This window comes from Sphaerodactylus townsendi, linkage group LG03 (genome assembly GCF_021028975.2).
Source record: "Sphaerodactylus townsendi isolate TG3544 linkage group LG03, MPM_Stown_v2.3, whole genome shotgun sequence".
In the NCBI taxonomy this organism is placed as follows: Eukaryota; Metazoa; Chordata; class Lepidosauria; order Squamata; family Sphaerodactylidae; genus Sphaerodactylus; species Sphaerodactylus townsendi.
In genome coordinates this window covers 140,563,410-140,587,735 of record NC_059427.1, presented here as the reverse complement: position 1 = coordinate 140,587,735, position 24,326 = coordinate 140,563,410, and the positions used below count along the sequence as shown (strand labels likewise).

Sequence of the window (24,326 nt, the reverse complement as noted above, 5' to 3'; positions counted from 1 at the left end):
TCAGGTGGCTTGCTTGGGGCCCACATCTAGGCCTCAGCATAACCCCTAATTTCAAAATTTTCTCTTCCCTATTCTGTACTCTCTAGTACCTTTATATCCTGCCCTTCTGTCAAGAAAAAGTAATATACATGGTTCTTCATTTTATCCTGTGCCAAGGTCATCACCCAGCTGGCTTCAGGAGCATCAGCAGTGACATAGTGAGTTAAGAGTAGGTGCATTCTAATCTGGAGGAACCGGGTTTGATTCCCCGCTCTGCCTGTCTGAGCTGTGGAGGCTTATCTGGGGAATTCAGATTAGCCTGTACACTCCCACACATGCCAGCTGGGTGACCTTGGGCTAGTCACAGCTTTTCGGAGCTCTCTCAGCCCCACCTACCTCACAGGGTGTTTGTTGTGAGGGGGGAAGGGCAAGGAGATTATAAGCCCCTTTGGGTCTCCTCCTGGAGAGAAAGGTGGGATATAAATTCAAACTCTTCCTCCTTCATCTTCAAAAGCTGAACATAGGTTTCATATCTGAATCCAACACTAACCACTACATGACCATGGCTGTCTTAATCGGCTTTCTCCCACATAACCTGGATCTGTCTTTAACTTCTCCATTCTTATTGGGAAAACCATAAGAGGCTTTGTCAGAGATTTATCTTTACATATTGGCAGCAGCTCACTTTAATCCTGTGTGAGCCATCCCTTCCTTTATCCTGACCTCCCCACTCTGTGTGAACCATGGGAGAGACTGTCAAATCCAGTTCCTTGTTTACCTCAGGTGCTTAGTGCCACAGGCCAGTGCTAATGACCAGCTGTGGTGCAAAAAGGGGAAGACTTTGCCAGTTAAATAATCTTGGTCCCTTGTCTTGAGATAAGTGGATATAGACAGCCAAAGTTGTTTACCTTGTCCAGTTTAAACCTTGTTAAAGATTGGTTGCTGACATCTGTGAGCCTCATTCTAGATTTGTGAAGAAGGCCTTGATTGGATTAGGTGACTCAGTGTTGACCTTCACCCAACCCTTCATATTCTGTAGGCCAGTGAAACAGCCTTTCTGTCATCTCTGACAGAACCTTTTTTTAAAAAATAATTCATGGTCAAGAACTTTTCGCTGCCCCAAAATGGCCTAGCCTATGAGTTCCATTGGAGAGGTTGTTGGGATGCGATTTGAATGTTATATGGCGTCCCTGGCAACTCTTACAAAATAAGTCTTACAGTGGGAAACTTGAAGTAGGCCCAGCTGCACCCACCACCATTTTCTCTTTAGCACATAATGGCAGGCTGTGTTCGTCGGTCCCTTCATCTGAGAAATTCCATTATTTCTTATCAGGGGAGCAGGTATGCTGCGCGGGTCGGGAGCTGTTTTAGCTGCCGTTATACCTGGAATGAATGTCCACTTGGAACTGTTTTAAAACCTCATTCCTCTTTATTAGTACACTTAGTTGAATGTGAATGAATTTCAAAGCTGCATTCATGATATGGATAGCTTGTAAACACAGCCATGCTGTAGGAACATTGTTCACATTCTCTCCCCCCACCCCCAATGTCAAGGTAGCTTATGTTGAAAGCCTTTCGGTTAAAGTGCAATGGGAGTCTACAATTTATATCCAAATTGAGCTGTTCCATAAGATACCTGCTCTTAACATCCCCATCTTCCCCCCCCCTCGCATTGCACTGTGAAAGGCACACAATTTATGCCTCAGTTTGTTGCTGTTTTGTCATATTCATTTATGGATGGTAGCAAATTCTTTCCTTTTGTGGGAAAGGTACTGGATAGGACACCAATGCAGGAACATGAAGGCAAGTAGATAGAATGGTGTACTATTGGTGCTACCGATCTTCCTCTTAAAGTTTTTCCTCAGATGGGCATTCTCTTGTGAGAATACAGTCAATTCCAACACCGCTCAGAATGCTAAGGGAAGGGGATGGTCATAACTGGTCCACGATGTTCTTCCTTATGGTTGCATGCTGAGAAAGTGCTACCAGTCGACGTGGAAACTGATTTGGCCCTCGAAGATGGCAATGCAAAGCATGAGGGCTCCACCCAGAAGGAAGCCCAAGTTCTGGAGGACAAAGTGTGTGAAGGAGCCTATTTTACACCTGGTAGAGCGTCTCTGCAGCATCTCAGGCAGCTAAAGAGAAATATAAACAGTCTGTTACCTTCCCAGGAGTCACAATAAAACAGTCTGCAGGTTGTCCTTGAAAGCATGATAATAAGCAGATTGTACAGTTATATCACAACCCTTGGCTACCTGAGTTCTTGAGCAATCTAGGAGCAGAGGTCTTAACATAGTTTGCTTTCCATGCACATGGACAACAATCCAATGTTAAATAGCTAAGAAGCACACAAGCAGTTTAACCTCTGATAGTACACAAGGGCTTACAGTCCTATTTTAGAAAGCAAGTCATGATACACTGGTGTAAAGGGAGTGGTTTGAGGTGCGAAATAAGATTGACAACTGGGCAGGAGAAGAATATCCCGCCTCTTTAACAGATGTTTAATGAGTAGAAATTGGCAGTTAAAGCTTTCATGGTATGGACATACCAACTGATATTTGCTCCAGTTCAAGCTTATATTAAAGGGACAGCTAGATGTACCCTTGTGGGAGAGTGGCTCATGGGAATAGACCTTTCCTCACACCTCATTATTTTGGGTCCCTGAAACAATCTCCTTTCCCCAGTTGTAGTGTTTCATCTTGGACATACTGCTATCTGTAGCACAACTGGAAGATATGCTGCTGAGGTAAGCAGTAAAGGAGTCAAAGGTATAGGTAAGGACAGCTTCACCCCCGTTCCCTTCCAAAATTCCCCATTTTGCTTTGCAGTAGTGCTTCAAATCCATGTAGAAAAATAGCAAAGCTATAAGGCTTATTTGGAACTTTTTATGACCTCAAAGACTAGGACCTCATGCCATATCTACTAGGGAAGTCTGGAAAGAGGCAGTAGTCCTTACCATGTCCACCAGGGCCACATACAGGAAAATGCCAGCTGTGATAGCAAAGATCCATGAGGTGACTTCTGAAGTACTTTTGCTGACAATTGTCCCCACTACCGTACCACAGTAGGCCAGAAAAGCAGAGAGCAGGTTGAAAAGCAGCACTCGCCGGAGAGGAATGCCTGCCTGAAGCAAGACAGCACAATCTCCTGCAAAGGAAAAGAATTTTGAAAAGTTGCCAAGAGCCACATTTTTCAAAACTAGGATGGACAAAACTATTATCCTTTCAAAACCAAGTAATAGAAACCATGAAAAAGCACAGAAGAGGGTACCCAAGATGATTAAAGTTTTGGAGTACCTTTTAGATGAGGCTGAAGATTTTGGGGCTTTTCAGATCAGAAAAAAAATGACTGGGGGGCATGATAGAAGTATATTAAATTAAGTAAGGAGTGAAGAAAGTGGGATGAGAACTTGTTTTTATGTCTCTGATCCTCTTAACATGGACCTGTCACAGCATGACCAAGATGCTGCTGTCTATGAAGTTGTTCCCTTGTCCATTTGGGCATATGCAAAGGTTTCCGTCTGCATGGGTCTTACTGGGATCTAGCAATAGCCATGTTGATAATGGTACAAGTAAATGAAGGAGGCCTATTTTGGCGGGTTAATATTATTATTGCCTTATTTGTTTGCTCAGCAGATTTGTACTCAAAGTGACTCACAAGAAGTAGCTACAGAAATAAACATACAGCCTAAATATTTTTTTTACAAAAATTAAATATGAAGATTTGAAGAAATTCTGGAGGTTTTGCCCTGCTGGCAGGAGCAGAAATTGGATTTGAGGAGGTTTGCTAACTGTGTATGCACATGCTACAATGGATGTTGCACTGAATTCTGATTTATTTTTCAATGTCTCTCACTTACCCAGTTCATGTGGCAATTCATGGCAAAATACAGCCACTGTGGTACTTAAACCACTAGAGATTCCATCAGAGAAGGCAGCCCCTAGAAGAAAGAATTCCAGATTACTGTAAGCCTGATGCTGCTTGTCTTCAATTTTTGGAAGTCTGGTTTATGGAAATGAATCTTGTTTGAAGATTATGTGAAAGGGGATCTGGGCAGGCCTTCCTGAAAATGAGTGACAGAGAGTGCCTTGTGCAACTTCCTTTCTAGTTCATGGGATATAACCAAATTCCTCTATGAACCCCACCACTGTGCCCTCGTCCTTTTCAAAATATTCTAAATCCAAGGGGAAAAAAACAGTTGCTGTAATCACACTAAATAAGTCAAAGGCAGTTGGTACAGGTAAATCAGTAAGAACCAACCCAAGCATGGAAAGTGTGACCTCACAAAAGCTAATGATCTCTAAATCTTTCTCCAAGGTTTCCAGCAGACTTCATGACTAAAGTGCTTTCCAGAGACTAAAGACAGTTTGAAAGAGAGATAATTGATTGTTGTGGGCACACTCCTACTGCTCTGCACTCCTACTGCAATGTCAATCAGGTACTACAGCATTTATAGTGCTTCTAAAACCTATATCAGGGGTCTGCAACCAGCGGCTCTCCAGATGTTCATGGACTACAAATCCCATCAACCCCTGCCAGCATGGCCAATTGGTCATGCTGGCAGGGGCTGATGGGATTTATAGTCCATGAACATCTGGAGAGCCGCTGGTTGCAGACCCCTGACCTATATAATCTGCTTGATAGCAAGTGAAACAAGGACAACAGAAACCTGCGTGTGCACACCGCACAAAGTGGTCTCACAAACTACTTTCAAATCTCTTCAAAGTGGCCTTTTGGGATAGTTGTGCCCAGAATTTGGGCCTCCTCCCTACAGAGTTTGGATTTTTTAACAACTGTTTATTATAAAGCATCTAGAGCAGGGGTAGGGAACCTTTAACACTCAAAGAGCCATTTGGACCCGTTTTCCATGGGAAAAGAAAACACTTGGAGCTGCAAATAATTTTTGACATTTAAAATGAAGATAACACTGTATATATTGGGGTTTTTTAACCTTTTACTCCGCTCATTCTGAGAAGCGCATGGATGCGTCCGCCCTGCTGCCTGCAGGGTGGGCAAGGATGGGGCCAGCAGCTCAGCTCGTGGAGCCGCAGTACAAGGGCAGAAGAGCCGCATGCGGCTCTCAAGCCGCAGGTTCCCTACCCCTGATCTAGAGCATGATATGACAAAAAATATTTCTATTTTTACTCTTATAAAGTTTGGATTGTTTTCTTCCCTGCAATGCCAGAAAAAAAACTAATTCAGTAATCCTTTGTTACAAATTCCTTACCAATGGCCAACCCATCTGTGAAATTGTGTATCCCATCTCCTAGAATAACCATCCATGCTATGTCTGCAATGCCGGCATTGAGGCTACCAGCTGGGCTGTGGGAATGGCCATGGTGATGTAGTTCTGCTGCCTGCCTCTCCAAGTTTGCCCCATACTCTTCTGAGTTGCGGATTTGGACAGCACAGTCCTGGACTTCGCTGAAGAGAGTCCCTGTTTCTCCTTCAGGCACTGTCAGGCTCTCAGATTCAGCACCTAGAACCCAAACCAAGTCGGGAAAGATTAGTGGACCTTGCCTGCCCCAAACCACAAGATAAAAGAAAAGAAAAGAAGGCTTGATACTAAGAAGAATTTACAGCAGGTAGTAAATCAGGCTCCATGGCTCACCTTGAGGTGTGGCTCTGACTCCCACATGACCACTGTCCTCTGTCTTGGCAGATCGGTCAGACGGGTTTCTAGTGGGGCCCTTTAGAAGAAGGGAAACAAGCACTGTGAAGCTTAGGTGAGAAGCGATGGTGCTGGTACAGAAGTGGTTATTCACCAGATGTCACTGAGTGTGGCCTCAGAATTCCTTGCAACATATAGAGGATTTTTGTCCAGTGGGGTATTTTGAAAATTATGCCCTGAGTGTAGGCACTTGGTCCTCAAACACTTTCATGAAACAAAGCTCAGTTTGCCTCTATGCATAGTGCTAAGATATGTAGATGCTGTGGAACTGTGTATCACTCTACCAGCAAATGACCATGTGGTGCTTGTGGTACTTTGACCTTTGGCTAATTGCCACAATTGGTGACACACACATGGGATGTGGGCTGTCTCCCTCTAGTGGCAGTGGTATGCTGTGCAGAAAATGTGACATTCTTTGGAACAAACTTTCTACAGTGCCATTTAAAATGCTTTTCAGCCCTTCTCCTGCAGTAGATGCAGTGGTGGGATCCAAATAATTTAACAACCGGTTCCGGTGGTGGGATTCAAATAATTTAACAACTGGTTGTTTGCAAGCACCATTTTAACAACCGGTTCTGCCGAAGTGGTGCGAACCTGCTGAATCCCACCACTGAGTAGATGTACATATATGGAAAACAGAAAATAATTTGTGATTGCATTTTTGACTGGGTTTCTGACTTACAAGTGCATTTTAATTTTCTAGAGCTTTATGTGTTATTTTGGTCTTAAAGACTGACACATATGGAGAGGGGCATTTCAGTCTGAAGGACGATGTCGTAATCTGGGAAAGTCAGCACAGATTTGTCCCCACAGGTCTTGCCAGACCAACCTTGTTTCCTTCTTTAATTGAAGAACAAGCTTACTAGATTGAGGGAATGCTGTCGATGTTGTTTTCCTGGATTTCAGCAAAACCTTTGGCAGGGTTCCCTATGATGTCCTGATGAGTAAACTAGAAGACTGTGGACTAGACTCTAGGATAGTTAGGTGGATAGAGAACTGGCTAGAAAACCATACTCAAAGAGTAGTTGTCAATGGCATTTCATCTGAATGCATGGAGATGTCCAGTGGAGTACCACAGGGTTTGGTTCAGGCCCTGGTACTTTTCAATATTCTTATAAATTATCTGGATGTGGGTGTAGAAGGACTACTAATTAGATTTGCAGATGACACCAAATCGGGAGGAGCAGCAAACACACCAGAAGATACAGATAAAAGTCAATGAGATCTGAATACACTGGAAAAGTGGGCAGATGTGAATAAGATGCATTTCATCGAGGAACATGCATACTGGATGGGGGATATACTATGAGCAGCAGTGTATGTGAACAAGATCTTGAGTTATGGGTGGACAGTAAGTTAAACATGAGCAGTCAGTGTGACATAGCAACAAAATCTTGGCATGTATCAACAGAGGCATATCATCCAATTGCAAAGATGTCATAGTCCCACTGTACACTGCACTGGTCAGGCCTCACTGTGTACAGTTCTGGAGGCCTCACTTCAAAAAGGACATGGACAGAATGCACAAGAGAACAAGGATGATCAGGAGACTGTAGACCAAGCACTGTGAAGGAAGATTGAGGGACTTGGGAATGATTAGACTGTAGGAGAAGGAGAAGGAGGAGGAGGAGGAGGAGGAGTTTGGATTTATATCCCCCCTTTCTCCCCTGTAGGAGACTTAAAGGGGCTTACAATCTCCTCGTCCTTCCCCTCTCACAACAAACACCAAGTGAGGTAGATGGGGCTGAGAGAGCTACGAGAAGCTTTGACTAGCCCAAGGTCACCCAGCTGGCATGTGTGGAAGTGTACAGGCTAATCTGAATTCCCCAGATTAGTCTCCATAGCTCAGGCGGCAGAACAGAGAATCAAACGCGGTTCCTCCAGATTAAATACACAAGCTCTTAACCTCCTACGCCACTGCTGCTCCAAATGGTAAAGCAAGGGTGATTTCAGTCTAAGTATAAGCCATGGCAATTCAGCACACATGACACCAGCAATCTATGTGGAGATTTTGCAAGAAGAAGGTTTTATTCTAGCTCATGCTTTCATGGACTACAACCAATTTTGTTAGATGCAGTATAATAAGAACATAAGAACTAGCCTGCTGGATCAGACCAGAGTCCATCTAGTCCAGCATTCTGCTACTCGCAGTGGCCCACCAGGTGCCTTTGGGAGCTCACATGCAGGATGTGAAAGCAATGGCCTCCTGCTGCTGCTGCTGCTCTTGAGCACTTGGTCTGCTAAGGCATTTGCAATCTGAGATCAAGGAGGATCAAGATTGGTAGCCATAGATCGACTTCTCCTCCATAAATCTGTCCAGGCCCTTTTTAAAGCTATCCAGGTTAGTGGCCATCACCACCTCCTGTGGCAGCATATTCCAAACACCAATCACACGTTGCGGGAAGAAGTGTTTCCTTTTATTAGTCCTAATTCTTCCCCCCAGCATTTTCAATGAATGCCCCCTGGTTCTAGTATTGTGAGAAAGAGAGAAAAATTTCTCTCTGTCAACATTATCTACCCCATGCATAATTTTATAGACTTCAATCATATCCCCCCTCAGACGTCTCCTCTCCAAACTAAAGAGTCCCAAACGCTGCAGCCTCTCCTCATAAGGAAGGTGCTCCAATCCTTCAATCATCCTCGTTGACCTTCTCTGCACTTTTTCTATCTCTTCGATATCCTTTTTGAGATGTGGCGACCATAATCTTCTCTCCCCACTTTCCTCCCTTTTCGTTCAGACACACAAAAATCCACATGCCATCATATGGCAGCTGAGCATCCTCCCACAAACCCAAGCAAATATGAGATTTCCAGTTCAACTCACAGAGGTACTGATGGGAAGAGCAACCTCTATTTTAAAAGCATTGTGCTGAAATCCCTGCTAGTATCCCAGCCAGCGCCTGAACTTCCCAGACCCCTACATCTCTCACCTGCGTTCTGTGAATTTTCTTCAGTGTTCCCATGAGATTCTCAATGAGGAACAGGAGGTAAATGCCTGCCAGCACACACAGACCCTTCAGTACTGCATCATCTGCTAAAGGCTCTTGGTTCAAAGGCAGCAGACCATGGGATGTTACTTGTGCCTGGATGAAAACAGTTCAGCAGAGAAAGGTGGTCTTTGGATAAAGAAGAACATACTGTCTCCCACAGTAGTTAACTAGACTTAAGAACAATCCTCCTAGATGAGACCAGTGATCTACCAAGTTGGGCCGTCAACCAGTGCCCCTGAAGGTCAAGGCATTCCCCTGGTATTGCCACCTAGCCTGATATTCAAAGATTTACTCCCTCCAGATACTTCCAGGAAGCCCACAAATATGGCAGCAATTACATTTTTTAAATAATCAGTATATCGCTTCCAGTGGTTTTAAACAGCCAGCTGAAAGCCCTCTAGGGGTGTTTGTAGGGGATTATCAGGTACAAGGGAATATCAGCGAAAACATGGAGACTATCCCCATTGCCTCTGCAGTCACAATGACAATGAGTGGACAACAGGGAATCTTCACCGTGTTGAGGTAGCCATGCACTGGTCAAATGCTCATTACAAATACCTCCCCTTCACTTTCTAATCCAAAATCATATGCTGGCATGCGAGGGAAATAGTACCTACGTGTGGCCAGAGATGCAACAGAGCGTCTCCACACAGTGTCCCCACAGCCAGCGCCACAAGAAAACTGAGAAGGAATCGAAAGACTTCACCACTGAGAAGAGGGACGAGGACGATAGCTAGTGCTGAAGGCAAGCTGGTCAAGGTGATGGCTGCGAATCCCCAGCCTAGGCCTGTGGGAAACGGACAGGATGAACAAACTGGGGAACAGGGACAGACAGAAGTGCTAAAAGCGACAATTGGCATGGCTAAATTTTGGAACCAGTGTGTGTACGCAGCCCCTCTCCCTGCACACTATCAATATGGATCAAAGGTAACAGAACTTCCTTTCTCTAGAGACTGTGAGGAGCTGTTTCCTTCCCCTAAAGCTGCAAGAGCACGAACCATGTTGCAAAAACTTATTAGCAACCGATATCTGAACATTGGGGTATCCCAAAGCAAGGATCATAAAGGCATCGGGAATACTGAAAGAGAGATTGAAAGTAGTGAATCTTTATTGCCTGCAAGCATAAACAAAGAGCGTGTGTGAGTGTTGGAGGAGGAGAAGGGTGAAATTCAGGAATGAGGCATAACAGCTGCCAAGGTAAATTGAGGTGAGTAGGGAAGAAGTGGCATGCTATGGTCAGACCCAGGAAGGATCCTAGAAATCAGGTTCTGGAACTGTGTGTCAAAGAAGAAACTTCTTTAGAAGTACAACATGGCTCGTGGTTATAGCCAACTGTAATTGCTCATGTTGTACAACATGGCACATATATTGGACTGTAGCTAGTGTGAAGTCAATGGGTACACTAGGCTGGGCCTAGTGTTAAAAAACTGTGGCATGATAGATTCCATTTAAATAACTGAAGTTTAGTTTAAGAATTTGTGGCTTAGAATCAATGGCAAGTCTTCCCTTCACCTCCCCCCGCCCTGATAATATTCCAAATTCTGCCCACATGACCTATCCAGCTTTGCCCACTGAAGATTTCCCCTGACTTCATGTGGATTTTTAAAAATCACCATCATCATTGCTTAAGCAATCCTAAAAACAAAAATCACCTATTGTTTCTGTGACTGCGAACACGGCATGGTGATTACAAGAGAGGGGAAGAAGAAATATCTTAGGCAAGTTCAGATTCATTTTGAAATGTTCATTGCAAGTTGTTGACCTTAAAATAGTTATTTTTATCCAACTTATACCGGGTCATAGAAGTTTCTGGTGTTTTAAAAAACAGCACAAATATTTTTGAACTCTCATCTGTCAACATGGCAGGTTCACTTGTCAAAGAAGGCTGCCCATGCCCTTGTTGGTGGCAGAATAGAAATTATAGGTACTGACTATCCTATTAGTTAATAGATTTTTAACTGGTAAAACATTTTCTTGAAATCTCCTAAGCTTATAGTTCTGGATGACTTCAAATTTCAAGGAGACTTAATTGACAGAAGTGGGTTTATGAAGTCTTGGTTGCCATAGCAACTGTGGGTTCTTGTTCCAAGGTATACATTTTACAATAAACAAAATGCATTCTTTTTCCTCAACACAGCCCAGTTCCCTTGCCAAGAAAAGCTAACAGGAATACTTTATATAACCCAAGTAAATATTTAATTTAATCAACTTCCCCGATGTGCCTCTCCAAAGAACTCATAATACTGTAGACAGCAGTAAATAGAGGAAGGAACGTGGAAACGAAAAGGCAAGTACCATCTGGAAGTATGAGAAATAGCGGATAGCCATCAATATGGAAAGGATAAATAAACATTTAGGAAAACAAAACATTCTTATTTAAACTTCAGGTACCTTTTCCAGGCTCCTTAAACTCTGATTTTTGAGCTTTCAACCAAAATTATCCACATTTTTTTCAGATTAATATGGTTGAAAATTGCTATTTTTTTTAAAAAAAATTTAAATCCAGTCTTTTGATGCCAAAGTCAATTCCAGATACTCAAGGTCTCATCCCACAGACAAGTGCAACCAAGATAGTCCTACAAAGAATACCAAGCTGACATATAGGGATTGGAACAGAAACATTTTGCATGCCACATTTTGGGGAAGGCAGCATAAGTTACCAGGCCAGAGAGAGTTTCCCATCAAGCCAGAAGACGCCACCTCATCATAGTGTTGGATGCAAACCCGGCTATCAATCTGGTAGAGCAAAGCTGGACACAGCAGAGTGAACTGCTCTGGAGTGATCTTGGAGATGGGATTCAAGCCAAAATTCACCAGCAACTGTGATACATTAAGGCACTGTGGACAATGAAAACAAGACAGAAACAAAACAGAAAGGCATAAGCAAATGTGATGGAGCAATGTCTGGAATTCCAGTCAATATTTCACTGATGCTCAAAGTCTGTTCAAAGAGAAGGGGGGGAAAAACCCAGCTCAAATTCTGCTGCATGAATGGCAAGGCATACTTCTAGAACAGAGGTTCTCAACCTGTGGGTCACGACCCCTTTGGGGGTCGAATGACCCTTTCACAGGGATCACCTAAGACTCTCTGCATCAGTGTTCTCCATCTGTAAAATGGATAAATGTTAGGGTTGGGGGGTCACCACAACATGAGGAACTGTATTAAAGGGTCATGGCATCACGAAGGTCGAGAACCACTGTTCTAGAACATTACTTGGCCCATGGAAAAGCCCTTCCCTGAGCCAACACTACACGTGGCAGAAAGTCCTGTCTCTATGTGTGCATACCAGAGGCGGAACGAGGGGAAACTGTGCCCGGGGCGTGTGTGCGCACCCTGCGCCCCTGCTGTGGCGGCGCCTGCCCTGGAATGCTGCTCCACCCCCTGCCCTGTTGGTGCTACGCCACTGGTGCACACACGCACATACAGAGGCAGGTGCACACACTGGCTTTTGCTGATTGACTGTCACATACTTTTATTATTATTTCTTTCATTTCTATGCTGCTGTCATGGGCTCAGGGTAGTTTCCAACACATTAATACACACAATAAAATCAGGGTTAAAATTAATTATCAAATTCAAATGGTGACTAAAATCTCACATAAATATTTCCATATAAACAAAATACAGCAAACACAAAGCAAAATTCAAAACTGGAAATCAGAAAAACTGAAACGGGTCAGAGAGTGGGAAGAATTATAGCAAAAGAGAGGAGAGAGGCCACAGAGGGAAAACACTGTTGCTACCTCAACCACATGCATGGTGGAACATCGCCATCTTACAGGCCCTGCAGAATTGCATCCGGTCCCCCAGGGCCCTGGTCTCATGAACAGAGTGCTCCACCAGGTTGGGACCAAGACAGAGAAAGACTTGGCCCTGGTTGAGACTAGCCAGACATATTTCAGACCAGGGATCACCAGCAGATTGTTGCTTACAGATTGCAATGCCCTTAGGGAATGTCCTAGGAGAGGCAGTCCTGTTGGTACAGTGGCCCCAGACCGTTTAGGGACTTAAAGGTAAGTACCCAGAGCCAATACAACTCCCATCGGGGCAGAGCAAGGGGGAACTGTGCCCAGGACATGCCTGCGTCCTGCGCCTTTCCCGTTCCCCCTCCACGCCCCTGCATGCGCCTGGTGCATCACACCCCACCCTTTCCCCTTGATGCTACTCCACTGCCTCCCATATTCTGTTTGCAGTAAACACAAGAACTGGTGAGTCAGTGCAGTGGTTTGAATGACAGGCTAGGACCTGGGAATAGTGTTGCCAGTCTCCAGGTGGGGACTGGAGTTCTCCTACAATTACAACTGATCTCCAGGCTACAGAGATCTATTTCCTCTGAGAAAAAGGTGGCTTTGGAGGATGAACCCCACTGCATCACATCTCTGCTGAGCTCCCTCTCCCCCCCCCCCACTCCCCTCTCCTCAGGCTTTTGCCCCCTCATCTCTGGGACTTCCAAATCCAGAGTAAGCAACCTTAGTGGACATCTACCAGGTGGGGCCTGGGCTTCTTCTGGAATTACGACAGATCTCCAGATTACAGAAATTAGTTCCTCTGGAAGAAATTGCAGCTTCAGAGGGCAGCCTTTATGGAATCATTTTCCCACTGAGCCCCCATCCCTCCACAAACATCATCCTGCCTTGGCTCTGCCCCCAAATATCTAGGAATTTCCCAAGCTGGAGTTGGCATCTGTACCTGGAGGACCCCAGTTCAAATATTCACTCAGTCATGAAACTTTGTGGGAGACCTTGTAACGGTCTCCTTTTTTAGCCTAACCTACCTCACAGGTTTGTCCTGGGTGAATCATTTACTTACATAAGTATTTATTTTCCATACAATAATAAATCAACACAGTAACACCAAACTTAAACAGCAAATCCAACCACAGATGGTGAAAAACAAAAACTCCCTCCCTGCTGCACCCATGGGAAAGCCAGTGATGATAACAGTCAGGCTGGCTGGCTAGATGGGAACGCCTGGCGGAAAAGCTCCGTCTTGCAGGCCCTGCAGAACTCATTCAGGTCTCACAGGCCCCTGATCTCGTTGGGGAGCTTATTCCACCAAGTAGGGGCCAGGACCAAAAAGGCCCTGGCCCTTGTAGAAGCCAGCCGGACATCCTTTGGGCCAGGAATCTCCAGTAGGTTTCCCTCCGATGAACGGAGGGATCTAATGGAGCAATACAGGGAGAAGCAGTCCCACAGGCATGCAGATCCAAGACTGCTCACAGCCTTAAAGGTTAACACCAACGCTTTGAATATGATCCAGTACTCGATCGGCAGCCAATGGAGTTGGTATAGAACCGGAGCGATGGTATGGCGGGATTAAAATGTAATAGATAGAATCTGGTTATGTCTCCCAGCTTGTCTTTCACTTACATCCTCATGCAGGTGGTTGTAGACAGAGTGATCCAGGGCAATGACCCTCTCCAAAAGATTTAGGCCAGGATGTCCATGGGGAGAGTTGAAAGGGGCTTCGCCCTTCCCAGCATGCTCTGTTGTTTGCCAGGAGCTCGATATGGTGACATGGTCGATACTTGGGAGTGCAGGAGGTACTGGTGCTGTTGGAGTAACGTAGTCGATCTGAGAGAGTCCATTCCTGAAGGAAAAGCAAAATAATAATTCCCAAAGAATATAAGATGATTCAGTTTTACATTTCTGTCACTGTTCAAACTGTTTAAATGGCTAGCTTGTAAATATCTTAATCTTCCATCCCCTGGTCAGATTGGAGACAATGGGTTTCAAGGTAAACTATTTTCCACTTTATTTCTTATCTAGCTTCTCCAGATTTGCTTTTATTATGAGACATTTAATTGACAGCAATAAAATCTTTTAATATTTAGTTAAGCCTGCTTAAGTGCTTATTAAACTTTTTTTTTCTTGCAGTAGCCAAGTCATCTAGAACAGGGGTAGGGAACCTGCGGCTCTCCAGATGTTCAGGAACTACAATTCCCATCAGCCCCTACCAGCATGGCCAATTGGCCATGCTGACAGAGGCTGATGGGGATTGTAGTTCTTGAACATCTGGAGAGCCGCAGGTTCCCTACCCCTGATCTAGAACAAAATGAGGTGCATCGCAAGCCCTCCTTGGTGAATGCAGAATGTGAGTTATTGAATCAGAGCAGTACCTTAAGGTGAGATTTTAATTTGACTACAAGCAAATTAGATATGCAAGACCAGCCGTGCAAGAGGTTAGCTACAAATCAAAATCAGCATCTGCAGCAGGAGCAAGAGCAAGCTTGAAATCCAGTCTGCTTTCTCAACGCAAGCAAGCATGATTGACAATCACTGTGGATTGGTTTACAGTTGGCAAGAGTAGCTTTTTCCTCATGCGTATTTCTGAAAGCAGAAGGATTACCTTGTGGTAACACCCTCTGCTTGAACCTTGCTTCTATGTTCAGTCGTATGGAGGTGCTCCAGTGCTGAGTGGAAGTGCAAGTGCTTGTTTTCTTGAACCTCCAAGATGTCCAGATGGGAGACGTGGCCGTGGCCCAGTGCCTCGTGCTCAATTTCAACCACCTGAACTTTCCCTAGTCCCAGGCTAAGCAGCAGGCGTGTCAGGCCCTCAAAGGACAGGGTGCCGTTCTCCCCATACTGCCCAAAAAGCTGCTGCAGGTAGTAACCCTGCTCCTGAGCGGCATCTTCGGGCAGGCCCTGCATCACTCCATCAGTGAGAAAGTTGGGAGGATCATCTGGTGCAAAACTACATACACCCTGCAGGGACAGCAGGGCCGCCCATGCGCCCGCTAGAAGGACCCTCAGTGCTTTCTGGTCCATTAACAGGGGCCTGCAATGGAAAGAACACAGAACTGAGCTCTGATGAATAAGCACAGCCTTAACAGTGGTTTTGCGGTTCTCAAAGTAAGGCAGGTAGGGCAAGTGACCTCAGGATGTAGCCTGGACTTCTCCTGGAATTACAACTGATGCCCAAACTACAGAGATCAGTGCCCTAGAGGAAATGACATATTTGGAGGTGGACTTCATGGTATATCACAGAGTCTAAGACAGGAGTCTGCAACCTGCGGCTCTCCAGATGTTCAGCAATGTTCAGTGCCAGCAGGGGCTGATGGAATTTGTAGTCCATGAACATCTGGAGAGCCACAGGTTGCAGACCCCTGGTCTAAGAGAAGAAGAGTAGAAGAAGAGTTTGGATTTATATCCCCCCTTTCTCTCCTGCAGGAGACTCAAAGGGGCTTACAATCTCCTTGCCCTTCCCCCCTCACAACAAACACCCTGTGAGGTAGGTGGGTCTGAGAGAGCTCCAAAAAGCTGTGACTAGCCCAAGGTCACCCAGCTGGCGTGTGTGGGAGTGTACAGGCTAATCTGAATTCCCCAGATAAGCCTCCACAGCTCAAGCGGCAGAGCGGGGAATCAAACCCAGTTCCTCCAGATTAGATAAACGAGCTCTTAACCTCCTATGCCACTGCTGCTCCTGAAGTCCTAGCGCAGGAGTCTGCAACCTGCGGCTTTCCAGATGTTCATGGACTACAAATCCCATCACCCCCTGCCAGCATGGCCAATTGATGGGATTTGTAGTCCATGAACATCTGGAAAGCCGCAGGTTGCAGACCCCTGTCCTAGCGTGATATCACAACCCCACTGAACTTCTTTCCCTCCTCAGGCAATATCCCATCAATGTGGAATAGTGGTTCAAGTGCTAGATTAAGATCTGGGAGACCCAGGTTCAAATCCTCACTCTGATGTGGAAGCTTCTGTTAACCTTGGGTCAGTCATACATTCGGCCTAAACTACCTCACAGGATTATTGTGTAGATAAAATGGAAGGGAACAACAGATCTTCAGGCTGCAGTGATCAGTTTCCCTGGAGAAAATGGCTGTTTTGGAGGGTGTACTCTACGGCATTATACCCTGCTGTGGCACCTACCATACCCAAATCACACCCTCCCCAATATCCACCCTCAAATCTCCAGAAATTTTCCAAGCCAGGGTTAGCAACCCTAGCAACAACACTTCTGGTGAATGCTAGAAGTAACGGCAGTTGTCAATAAGTCAATCCTTTAGGATTCGGGCAAACCTCTTCTAATTTACCATGGAGATTTGCCCAATACTTCTGATACTTGCGTCTCTGATGTAGTGCGTTGCCATATCACCTTGTTCCCATGCCCCCCTCCCCATTAAGACTGTGGAATATAGTACAAATACGAATTATCTGTTGCTGTATGTTTTTATGTTGCTCTCACAGCATTATATTTCTACATATGCTCCATAATGCCATTTCTTGCATTGTTTAACATGTCATGTGTCTATGCCAATAAAGGCTTGCTTACAAACATGTCATGTTTAATCCTCTTGACTTGTTTCAGATGTCTGCAGTGCTCACCCTGTTACATTGTTTATTACATATCTCCTTGTTCTACTGACTGTACTGACTTACATTATGTAATCTGCCTTGGTTCTCAGTGAAAAATGCAGACTATAAATAAGTAAATTTTTAAAAAAGAAACCTGCAGGAATTTCCCAAGCCATAGTTGCAACCCTGGATGCAGACCTTCTGGATAAGGTAAAGAGATCTGTTCAAAGAGACAGTGGTTTTCTCTCAAGATCAAAACAACAGCCACAGCGATATCTTTACAGTTAACTAGTGCCTTTGCTATAGACCAAGTGGAAGGCCTTCTGGTTTGAGACACACGGAAGCACTATCGCACTGCCAATGAACTGGAGCCCACAAAATATTTCCCATATGCACAATCATCCTCATACAAGAGGAAGACCTAATATTACTCCTTGCGGCCCGCTTGCAGTATGTGAAAGCGTTTGTGTTCCTACAGTCTTGTCTGTGTGTAAGACCTAGCACCAGATATTTCTTCTGATACAAATTCAAAAGTGAATTAAACAAAATCATGTGAATTGTACATTCCATTGCTCCATATGCACACTGCCATTCGTTAAAATTTCACACAAGTCTTTATGTGCAGTAGTGGCAGCCCTTGCACTAATTGCTTGCAAAGAAGTGCTGTGTGAAGTACATTTTTCTTTCTGCTCACACATGGCTTGTTCTGTCCTATTGTCTGAAACGCAGAGTACTGTTAAAACCAGACACTGGATGAAAAGATGGTAACTTTGCAAAGCCTTCTGCATTCACTTTGGGAATGTTTATTACTATATCATGTACATATTGATTACTATATCATATACATACATGCTTGCTATATACATACAGAGAGAGAGGAAGAGGAGGAGGAGAAGAAGGAGAAGAAGAGTTGGATTTATATACTCCCTTTCTCTCCTGTAAGGAGACTCAAAGGGGGTTACAAACTCCTTTCCCTTCCCCCCTCACAACAAACACCCTGTGAGGTAGGTGGGGCTGAGAAAGCTCAGAAGAATTGTGACTAGCCCAAGGTCACCCAGCTGGTGTGTGCTGGAGTGTACAGGCTAATCTGAATTCCACAGCTCAGGTGGCAGAGGGGGAATCAAAGCCTGTTTCTCCAGATTAGATACACCTGCTCTTAACCGCTATGCCACTGCTGCTCTTTATTCTTCACTGCTCTTCACTGAGTACTCTTCACTTTAATATTTTGTGCTTTGGTAGTTATAAAATTAAATAAGACCAAGCCATTTTTCCTTTCTGTATATCAGTCAGTTTTTATTTTGATACAAAATCAGCTCCAAACATTAAAAAGATAATAATAAAAATAAAAGATTGGGATGTTCGTCTCAATCAGCTGCTTATGTGATCCACTTGCCTGAAGACAGAATTTAGCAACTGGGAGGAGTCTGCAAGTAGAAAAGAAACAAAACCCTTTGGATCTTCCAGGTAAGGCTGACAGGATGGAAGTGATATACTGAGATTGGAGGTCATTATATAGCAGGCAGTGCAGGAGGACATGTTCTATAGTTTGTACTTCCTCTGTGTTGCACGGGAAAACTTTTTGGAGGAAAGGAATTGGCAGCATCTGCCGTCCAGGAGGTTTGAAAGTAGAACATTGAAACATGCACATGTAAAGATTCTTTGGTATTTGGGAATCTCAAGGTATCTGAGATAGTCTGCGGGTTGGAAACATTTTGTGTACTGCAGACTAGGTATGTAATTGTGTATCTAGGCCCTGTCTGATTGAAGGGTGTGATCCCAAAGCTGTTGCTTTATCGCTTCTTTTGCTTTTTGCAAAATGATGCAATAAGGCTTCTTTCAGATGCGGTAAGGCTTGAGCACAGAGGCCATGTCTCTGAAGTTTCCTCCCAATTGTGCTTTGCCAAGTTGAGTGATAGTTGTTGACAAGAATTAGGAGTGCTATGTCCATTGGCTCAAATATAAGCTTTAACCAGTAGTGGGTTGCATGTATCTCTACAGGGATCTCCACAGAGATCAAGCCAGTTTCTAATCTGAGGAGGGCGTTCAGGATGCATTGTGGAACATCATTTGCAGGAACTTGGATTGAACCGCTTCCAACAAATACTTTTCTTTGTAAATGCAGAGTTGGGAACCATATAAAAACCGAGATATAACCTTTCCCTTGAAGACTTTAGGGCTGCAGGGATAAAGGAAGCTCCTTTTGTGAAGTAGAATTTTGACACTATGGAGGAAGATTTATATGCAGATTCCTTAGCATCCCACACTTGGGCTGTCCAATGACCAGTTGATGGGAAGACCAGACCTAGATATTTAAAAGTTTTGGTTTGTTCAATATTATGTCTTCAATGTGCCATCTCTGTGTGTGATTATTTTCTGTAAAGACAATTACTTTTGTTTTTTTGGTAGTTTATTATAAGTTCTTCCTCTCTGTAGCATGCGACAAAGGCAACGTGGTCTCTCCTGAGGCCCACTTGTGAGTGAGAAAAGATGCCTTGTGCCGCCTGCATGTAATAAGGCAGGAATCTCTTTGGTAAATGGAAGATTAGATTCCTTAAATGTTGCACCAAGGAGTTAATACAATAGTTGGAAAGTAGGGGAGCTACAATGCCGCCTTGCCTGACTCCTTTGTCTAGTGGGATCTTGTTGGAGAAATGGCCCTGAGAGATGTATCTTACTTTTAGAAAGTTCCTTTCATTCAACAAACAGATAAGTATGTGAAGTCCTGAGTCTATTAAAGAGCATTCAGGTTATTTATTTATTTATTGGATCTCATAGACCACCTCATCCTTGAAGGGCTCTAGGCAGTTCACAATACCCATAGCCCGATCCTGGAGATGCTGTTAAATGTGGCTTTATAGTCTGCAAAACCTGTGTATGGAGCAGTATTTCTCTGCAAGGTGATGTAGGATTATACACAGGTGTATAGTAGAACGTTCTGCTGTAAAGCCTGCTTGCTCATCTGTCAGGATGTTTACACTGTCCAACCAATCAAGAAGTTTCCAGTACAGATGTCTTACTTAAAGTTTGCTAATGAGACTAATTGGCTGGTAGTTAGCAGGGTCTGATTTTTCTTCTTTTATATATATATTCCTTTCCACACAAAAGGACAGTAGAATTGACAATCCATTCACTTCTTCCTGGATCCTTTTTCTAGTAGAAAGCTCCTCTGGGCCCTAGTGCCTGCCTTTCCCTGCCTTCTTGTTCTCTGGAAGTGTTTTAAAACCTTATTTAAGTACCACTTCCTTTGAAACTATTATTATCTATACTGGGAAACATAGCACTTATATTGCTTTGGACGCTTGTTATTGAGACTTCCGTTTTTGTAAAGTTGTGCCCACCATTTTCTTTACCACAGCAAGAATGGAAAAGAAAATGGTGGGCGCAAAAATCGATAGAATTCAGATTCTGTCAAACCTTTGCTTTTTTGGTTAAATCAGTGAAATCAGCTGATCCATGAAGACTTAATGCTTTATATCTTTTCTGGAAGAGCTCCTTGCCAGATATCACAAAGCAGGAATAAATGTATCAGCTGGATAGAAACTAACAACTTATCTTGCGTTTAAAAGATTCACTCAATTGCACAGATACAAATGGGGGATAAACAGTAATTCTGTTCTTTACAAGACAAGCTGGTCTATTTAATGATCATGACTCCAGGGGATGTTGTCTCTTTTCCAGTAAATGAGATGGTTTAGTTCTTGAGCTGGACAGAAGCAGCCACAAACTGCGGTGACCAAGTAGCTACTGCACAGGTGCAAAGCTTCTTGGCCTAGTGCTGCACTCAAGGCAGACTTCATCAGGGAACACAGAGGGTGCCTGATCAGGTCTTGCATATAACCAAGGGGATGTTAATAAGGTGTGATTGTCTGACCTTGAGAGCCCAAGCTAGGCCAGACCCTGGTTAATATTTGGATGGGAGACCACCAAGGAAGCCCATTGTTGCTACACAGAAGGCAAACCAGCTCTGAACTTCTCTTGCCTTAAAAACCCCAAAGGGTTGCCATTAAGTGAGCTGTAACTTGACAGCAAAAAAAAAAAAAATCTGGCAAGCATATTTGCTGCAAATATGGTATGCCTTAATTCTGACCACACTTGTCTAAAACTCTTCAGGCTTTTATTATTTGTTCTTATGCTATTTCACATAGTCCTATGGAATTGGTCCGTGGTGGTGAACCTTTGGCACTCCAGATGTTATGGACTACAATTCCCATCAGCCCCTGCCAGCATGGCCAATTGGCTGGCAGGGGCTGATGGGAATTGTAGTCCACAACATCTGGAGTGCCGAAGGCTCGCCACCACTGGAATAGGTGGCTGAAGTTCAGTGTGAAGGATTCTGACCTGAACAGCAGCATTCAGCTTAAAAAAAAAACTTTCAGTCATTTCCCTGTTTTCCTGATTTGTTCAATTGCCTATTTGCCTGGCTTTAAATATCTGGAATGGGATGGCAGTAGCCACTCTTGGATTTGAAATGGCAACACTAAAATTAACCCTAGCCAATTCTGACCCGTGTAAAGTTACCCCAGCCCTGATCTGGGTGGATCAGGCTAGTCTGATGTATCTTGGAAACTAAGCACCTTGGTTAGTACTTGGATGGAAGACCACCAAGGAAGTCCAAAATCGCTACACAAAAGCAGACAAATCACTTCTGAGTGTCTCTTGCCTTGAAAGCTCCAAGGATTTGCCACAGGTTGGTTGCTTCTTGTTGGCACTTTCCACCACCAAAGTCATTCCAGACCCATTCCAGAAAGGAGATAGATTCTCTAGCAAGGACAGCTCACTAACTATATCCAACCAAATGCTTGTTCCTATACAACAACAAATATCTGTGAGCAATGAGTTAATCATATGAGCACACGAAGCTGCTTTATACAGAGTTAGACCCTTGTTTTATCAAAGGCAGAAGATAAAAGGGTCTCAGTCCGAGGTCTTTCACATTATCCACTGATCCTTCTAACTGGAGGTGTCAACGACTGAACCCAAGACCTCCCGCATACAAAATGAAATATTCTACCATTGAGTCACAGTCCCTCTCTGAAGCAAATTAGAGCAGGGAGCTTGTCCCCAAATCTTGCTTGATTACATCAGGTTTATGCATGCTTTTGTGACTTGACTGTGCCAGGAGGCAGCAAAAAACAAAACAAAAGCAAAACAGCCCACTCTCAGTCACTGTAGTACTATGAGGTGTTAGGCCATCTGTCAACCCCTTTCTCAGTTGCCATGGTTATTGTGTCAGTTGTAGACTGCAACCCAAATTAGACTGCTCCCCAAATTTCTTCTTCTCTGAATTTTGGGGAACAAAGAGTCCCAGGATCTGATACTCAAGTTCACAATTTCACAGCTGAAGGCTGCCCTGGCAGGGATTTAAAGCTTGAGGTAAACCAATGGCACTGGAGTGCTACCAATTTATTACATTACACGTTCGTAGGAAATATGGCGAAAGATTAACATCATTCACATGGCACATCGCAAAGATTATCTCTGTAACCCCCACATCAATCCTGCAGTCTCTCCCCCCCGCCCCGCCACAGCTCTATCAGCCTGTTTAAGGCCACCAAAGAATTCATGACAAGATCTGAGCCCTGAACTACCTCATTTGTCGGTTTCACAAATCCCTGGAAAAATAGCTGAAAAAGAATATATGCAAATAAAGCCACAGCGAATAATGAAACAAGAACGTTAAAAAATACCTGTTCCCCTTACTGAAATCCTGTCCAGAGAAATGTGAGGAAGTATCATCAGTCTTCAAATTTTGCCATTTTCTGGGAGACACAGCTTTAGGTCAATGTTATCACTTTTCTTAAAGTCCTGGCTGCTGGAGCCTGGTATGCCACAGCCACACAGAGGCAGCAACTAAAATCAACAGCTCCCTGTCCAAATAGTCATCTCTGATTATAAGGAAGAACTGTGATGTTCAGGCTTTTAATAGGAACAGTTTCGCTCTCATAGGGCTGTTTGATCTGTGGTGGGTGGATTGTGTTGCATTAGAGTAGGTGGGGCTTGCTTGGGCCTCTGCCCAAAATAAAGCAACAGGTGGGAAACAGGGACAGGATTTTTCAACTTTTCCCAGAAATTCGTGTCTGGAGTGGAGCGAAAACAGCATGTTCCTATATAACTGAGTTTTGGAGGGCAGTGGGGAAAGCAGTTTCATCAGAAAAGTGTATGCAAATATCTCTCATTACTTTGGGGTAAAGGCTGACTAAAAGGAATTTTAAAATCACATTAGACATTAACGACATCTGATCAGGCAGTTTCAGTGACCCTGTCTTTAATTCTCTCTGCAGGAGGGGTGCACAGCTTTGAGACTCTTTTCAGACCAGGATCAATTACATCATTAACCAGAGCTCCTGGTGGAGAGAGATTATTGCAGGAAAACAATTGTTGTATAAAATAGCATTTACTATAATTGTTTTGTCACACTGGAAAAGTCTTTACAAATAAAGGATTTTTTTTAAAAGTGAAGGAAACATAGTTTTGAGGGGCCATCGCATGAAGAGACAGAGTGAATTAAGGACTTAAGGTTCTGACAGAATTCTTTTAGGATTGGGGCTGGTTATGTGTGACCTTCCCCCAGCTTGGTAAATAGCAGCCTTCCAGGACCATTTTAGATCATGAAAATTATGGGAAAGGGGAAGCTGAAGCCCCTTCTCTCCATTTTCTGTAGTCTCAATCTGAATCAACCCCCCTAACATGTCTGGAAATTGAGTACCAAGTATAGAACTTCAGATCCATATCTATTCCTATTAGCCATGGGGGCTAAATAGTGACAGAGGCTTATCCAGATGTGTTTCTGCACTCCCACATTCCTGCTGGGTGACCTTGGGCTAGTCACAGTTCTTTGGAACTCTCAGCCCCAGCTACCTCACAAGGTGTCTGTTGTGGGGATAGGAAGGGAAAGGAGCTTGTAAGCGATCTTGAGTCTCCTTGCAGGAGCGAAAGGTAGGATATAAATCCAAACTCCTCCTCCCTCCTCCCTCCTCCCTCTTCCCCTTCTTCTTCTTCTTCTTCTTCTTCTTCTACTACTACTACTACTACTACTACTACTACTACTACTACTACGACAAGTTCTTCTTGACTCCTTTTTTGTGGACTTTCTGGAAACATTTGGTGAACCATTGCTGGAAACAGGGTGCTGGACTAGAGGGATCTTTGGCCTGATCTAACAAGGCTTTTAAAAAACGCCTCTAGGACTATGGTGTCAGCGGGAGTGTGGGTGTGAATTATATTTCACTTTGGGGGAAAATATAACAAGTTACATTTAGCAAGTGACAGGAGTACTTTCTGTCCTTGACAAGGCAGTTTTGCAAACCATATTGCTTTTTTGTGGAGAGGTTAATGGTTCACCAAGTTATCTGTTAGCTCAGAAATTAAGCAAGCTCTTTTTCCCA

General features: G+C 44.0%; 1 protein-coding gene across 1 annotated transcript; it reads right to left on the bottom strand.

Annotated features, from left to right (window-relative positions):
* Positions 1–1,386: 1,386 nt before the first annotated feature.
* SLC39A5 (solute carrier family 39 member 5) lies at positions 1,387–22,862 on the bottom strand. The gene is made up of 11 exons (XM_048492103.1): positions 22,629–22,862; positions 14,990–15,418; positions 14,011–14,230; positions 11,301–11,478; positions 9,258–9,427; positions 8,581–8,733; positions 5,591–5,669; positions 5,207–5,458; positions 3,839–3,919; positions 2,936–3,126; positions 1,387–2,114 (listed from the first exon to the last, which is right to left on the bottom strand). The coding sequence occupies exons 2-11, from the start codon at positions 15,406–15,408 to the stop codon at positions 1,962–1,964; spliced, it is 1,896 nt and encodes a 631-aa protein (XP_048348060.1). The 5' UTR covers positions 15,409–15,418; positions 22,629–22,862; the 3' UTR covers positions 1,387–1,961.
* Positions 22,863–24,326: the final 1,464 nt, after the last annotated feature.

Excerpts from the sequence above, each read along its gene's own strand:
- SLC39A5 (XM_048492103.1), bottom strand. The coding sequence starts at position 15,408 with ATGGACCAGAAAGCACTGAGGGTCCTTCTAGCGGGCGCATGGGCGGCC. Across the intron at positions 11,479-14,010 it reads ACAACCACCTGCATGAGGAT|TGCCTTAATGTATCACAGTT; the intron begins GTAAGTGAAAGA and ends CATTGTCCACAG. Across the intron at positions 9,428-11,300 it reads GGGAAACTCTCTCTGGCCTG|GCCTAGGCTGGGGATTCGCA; the intron begins GTAACTTATGCT and ends CGTTTCCCACAG.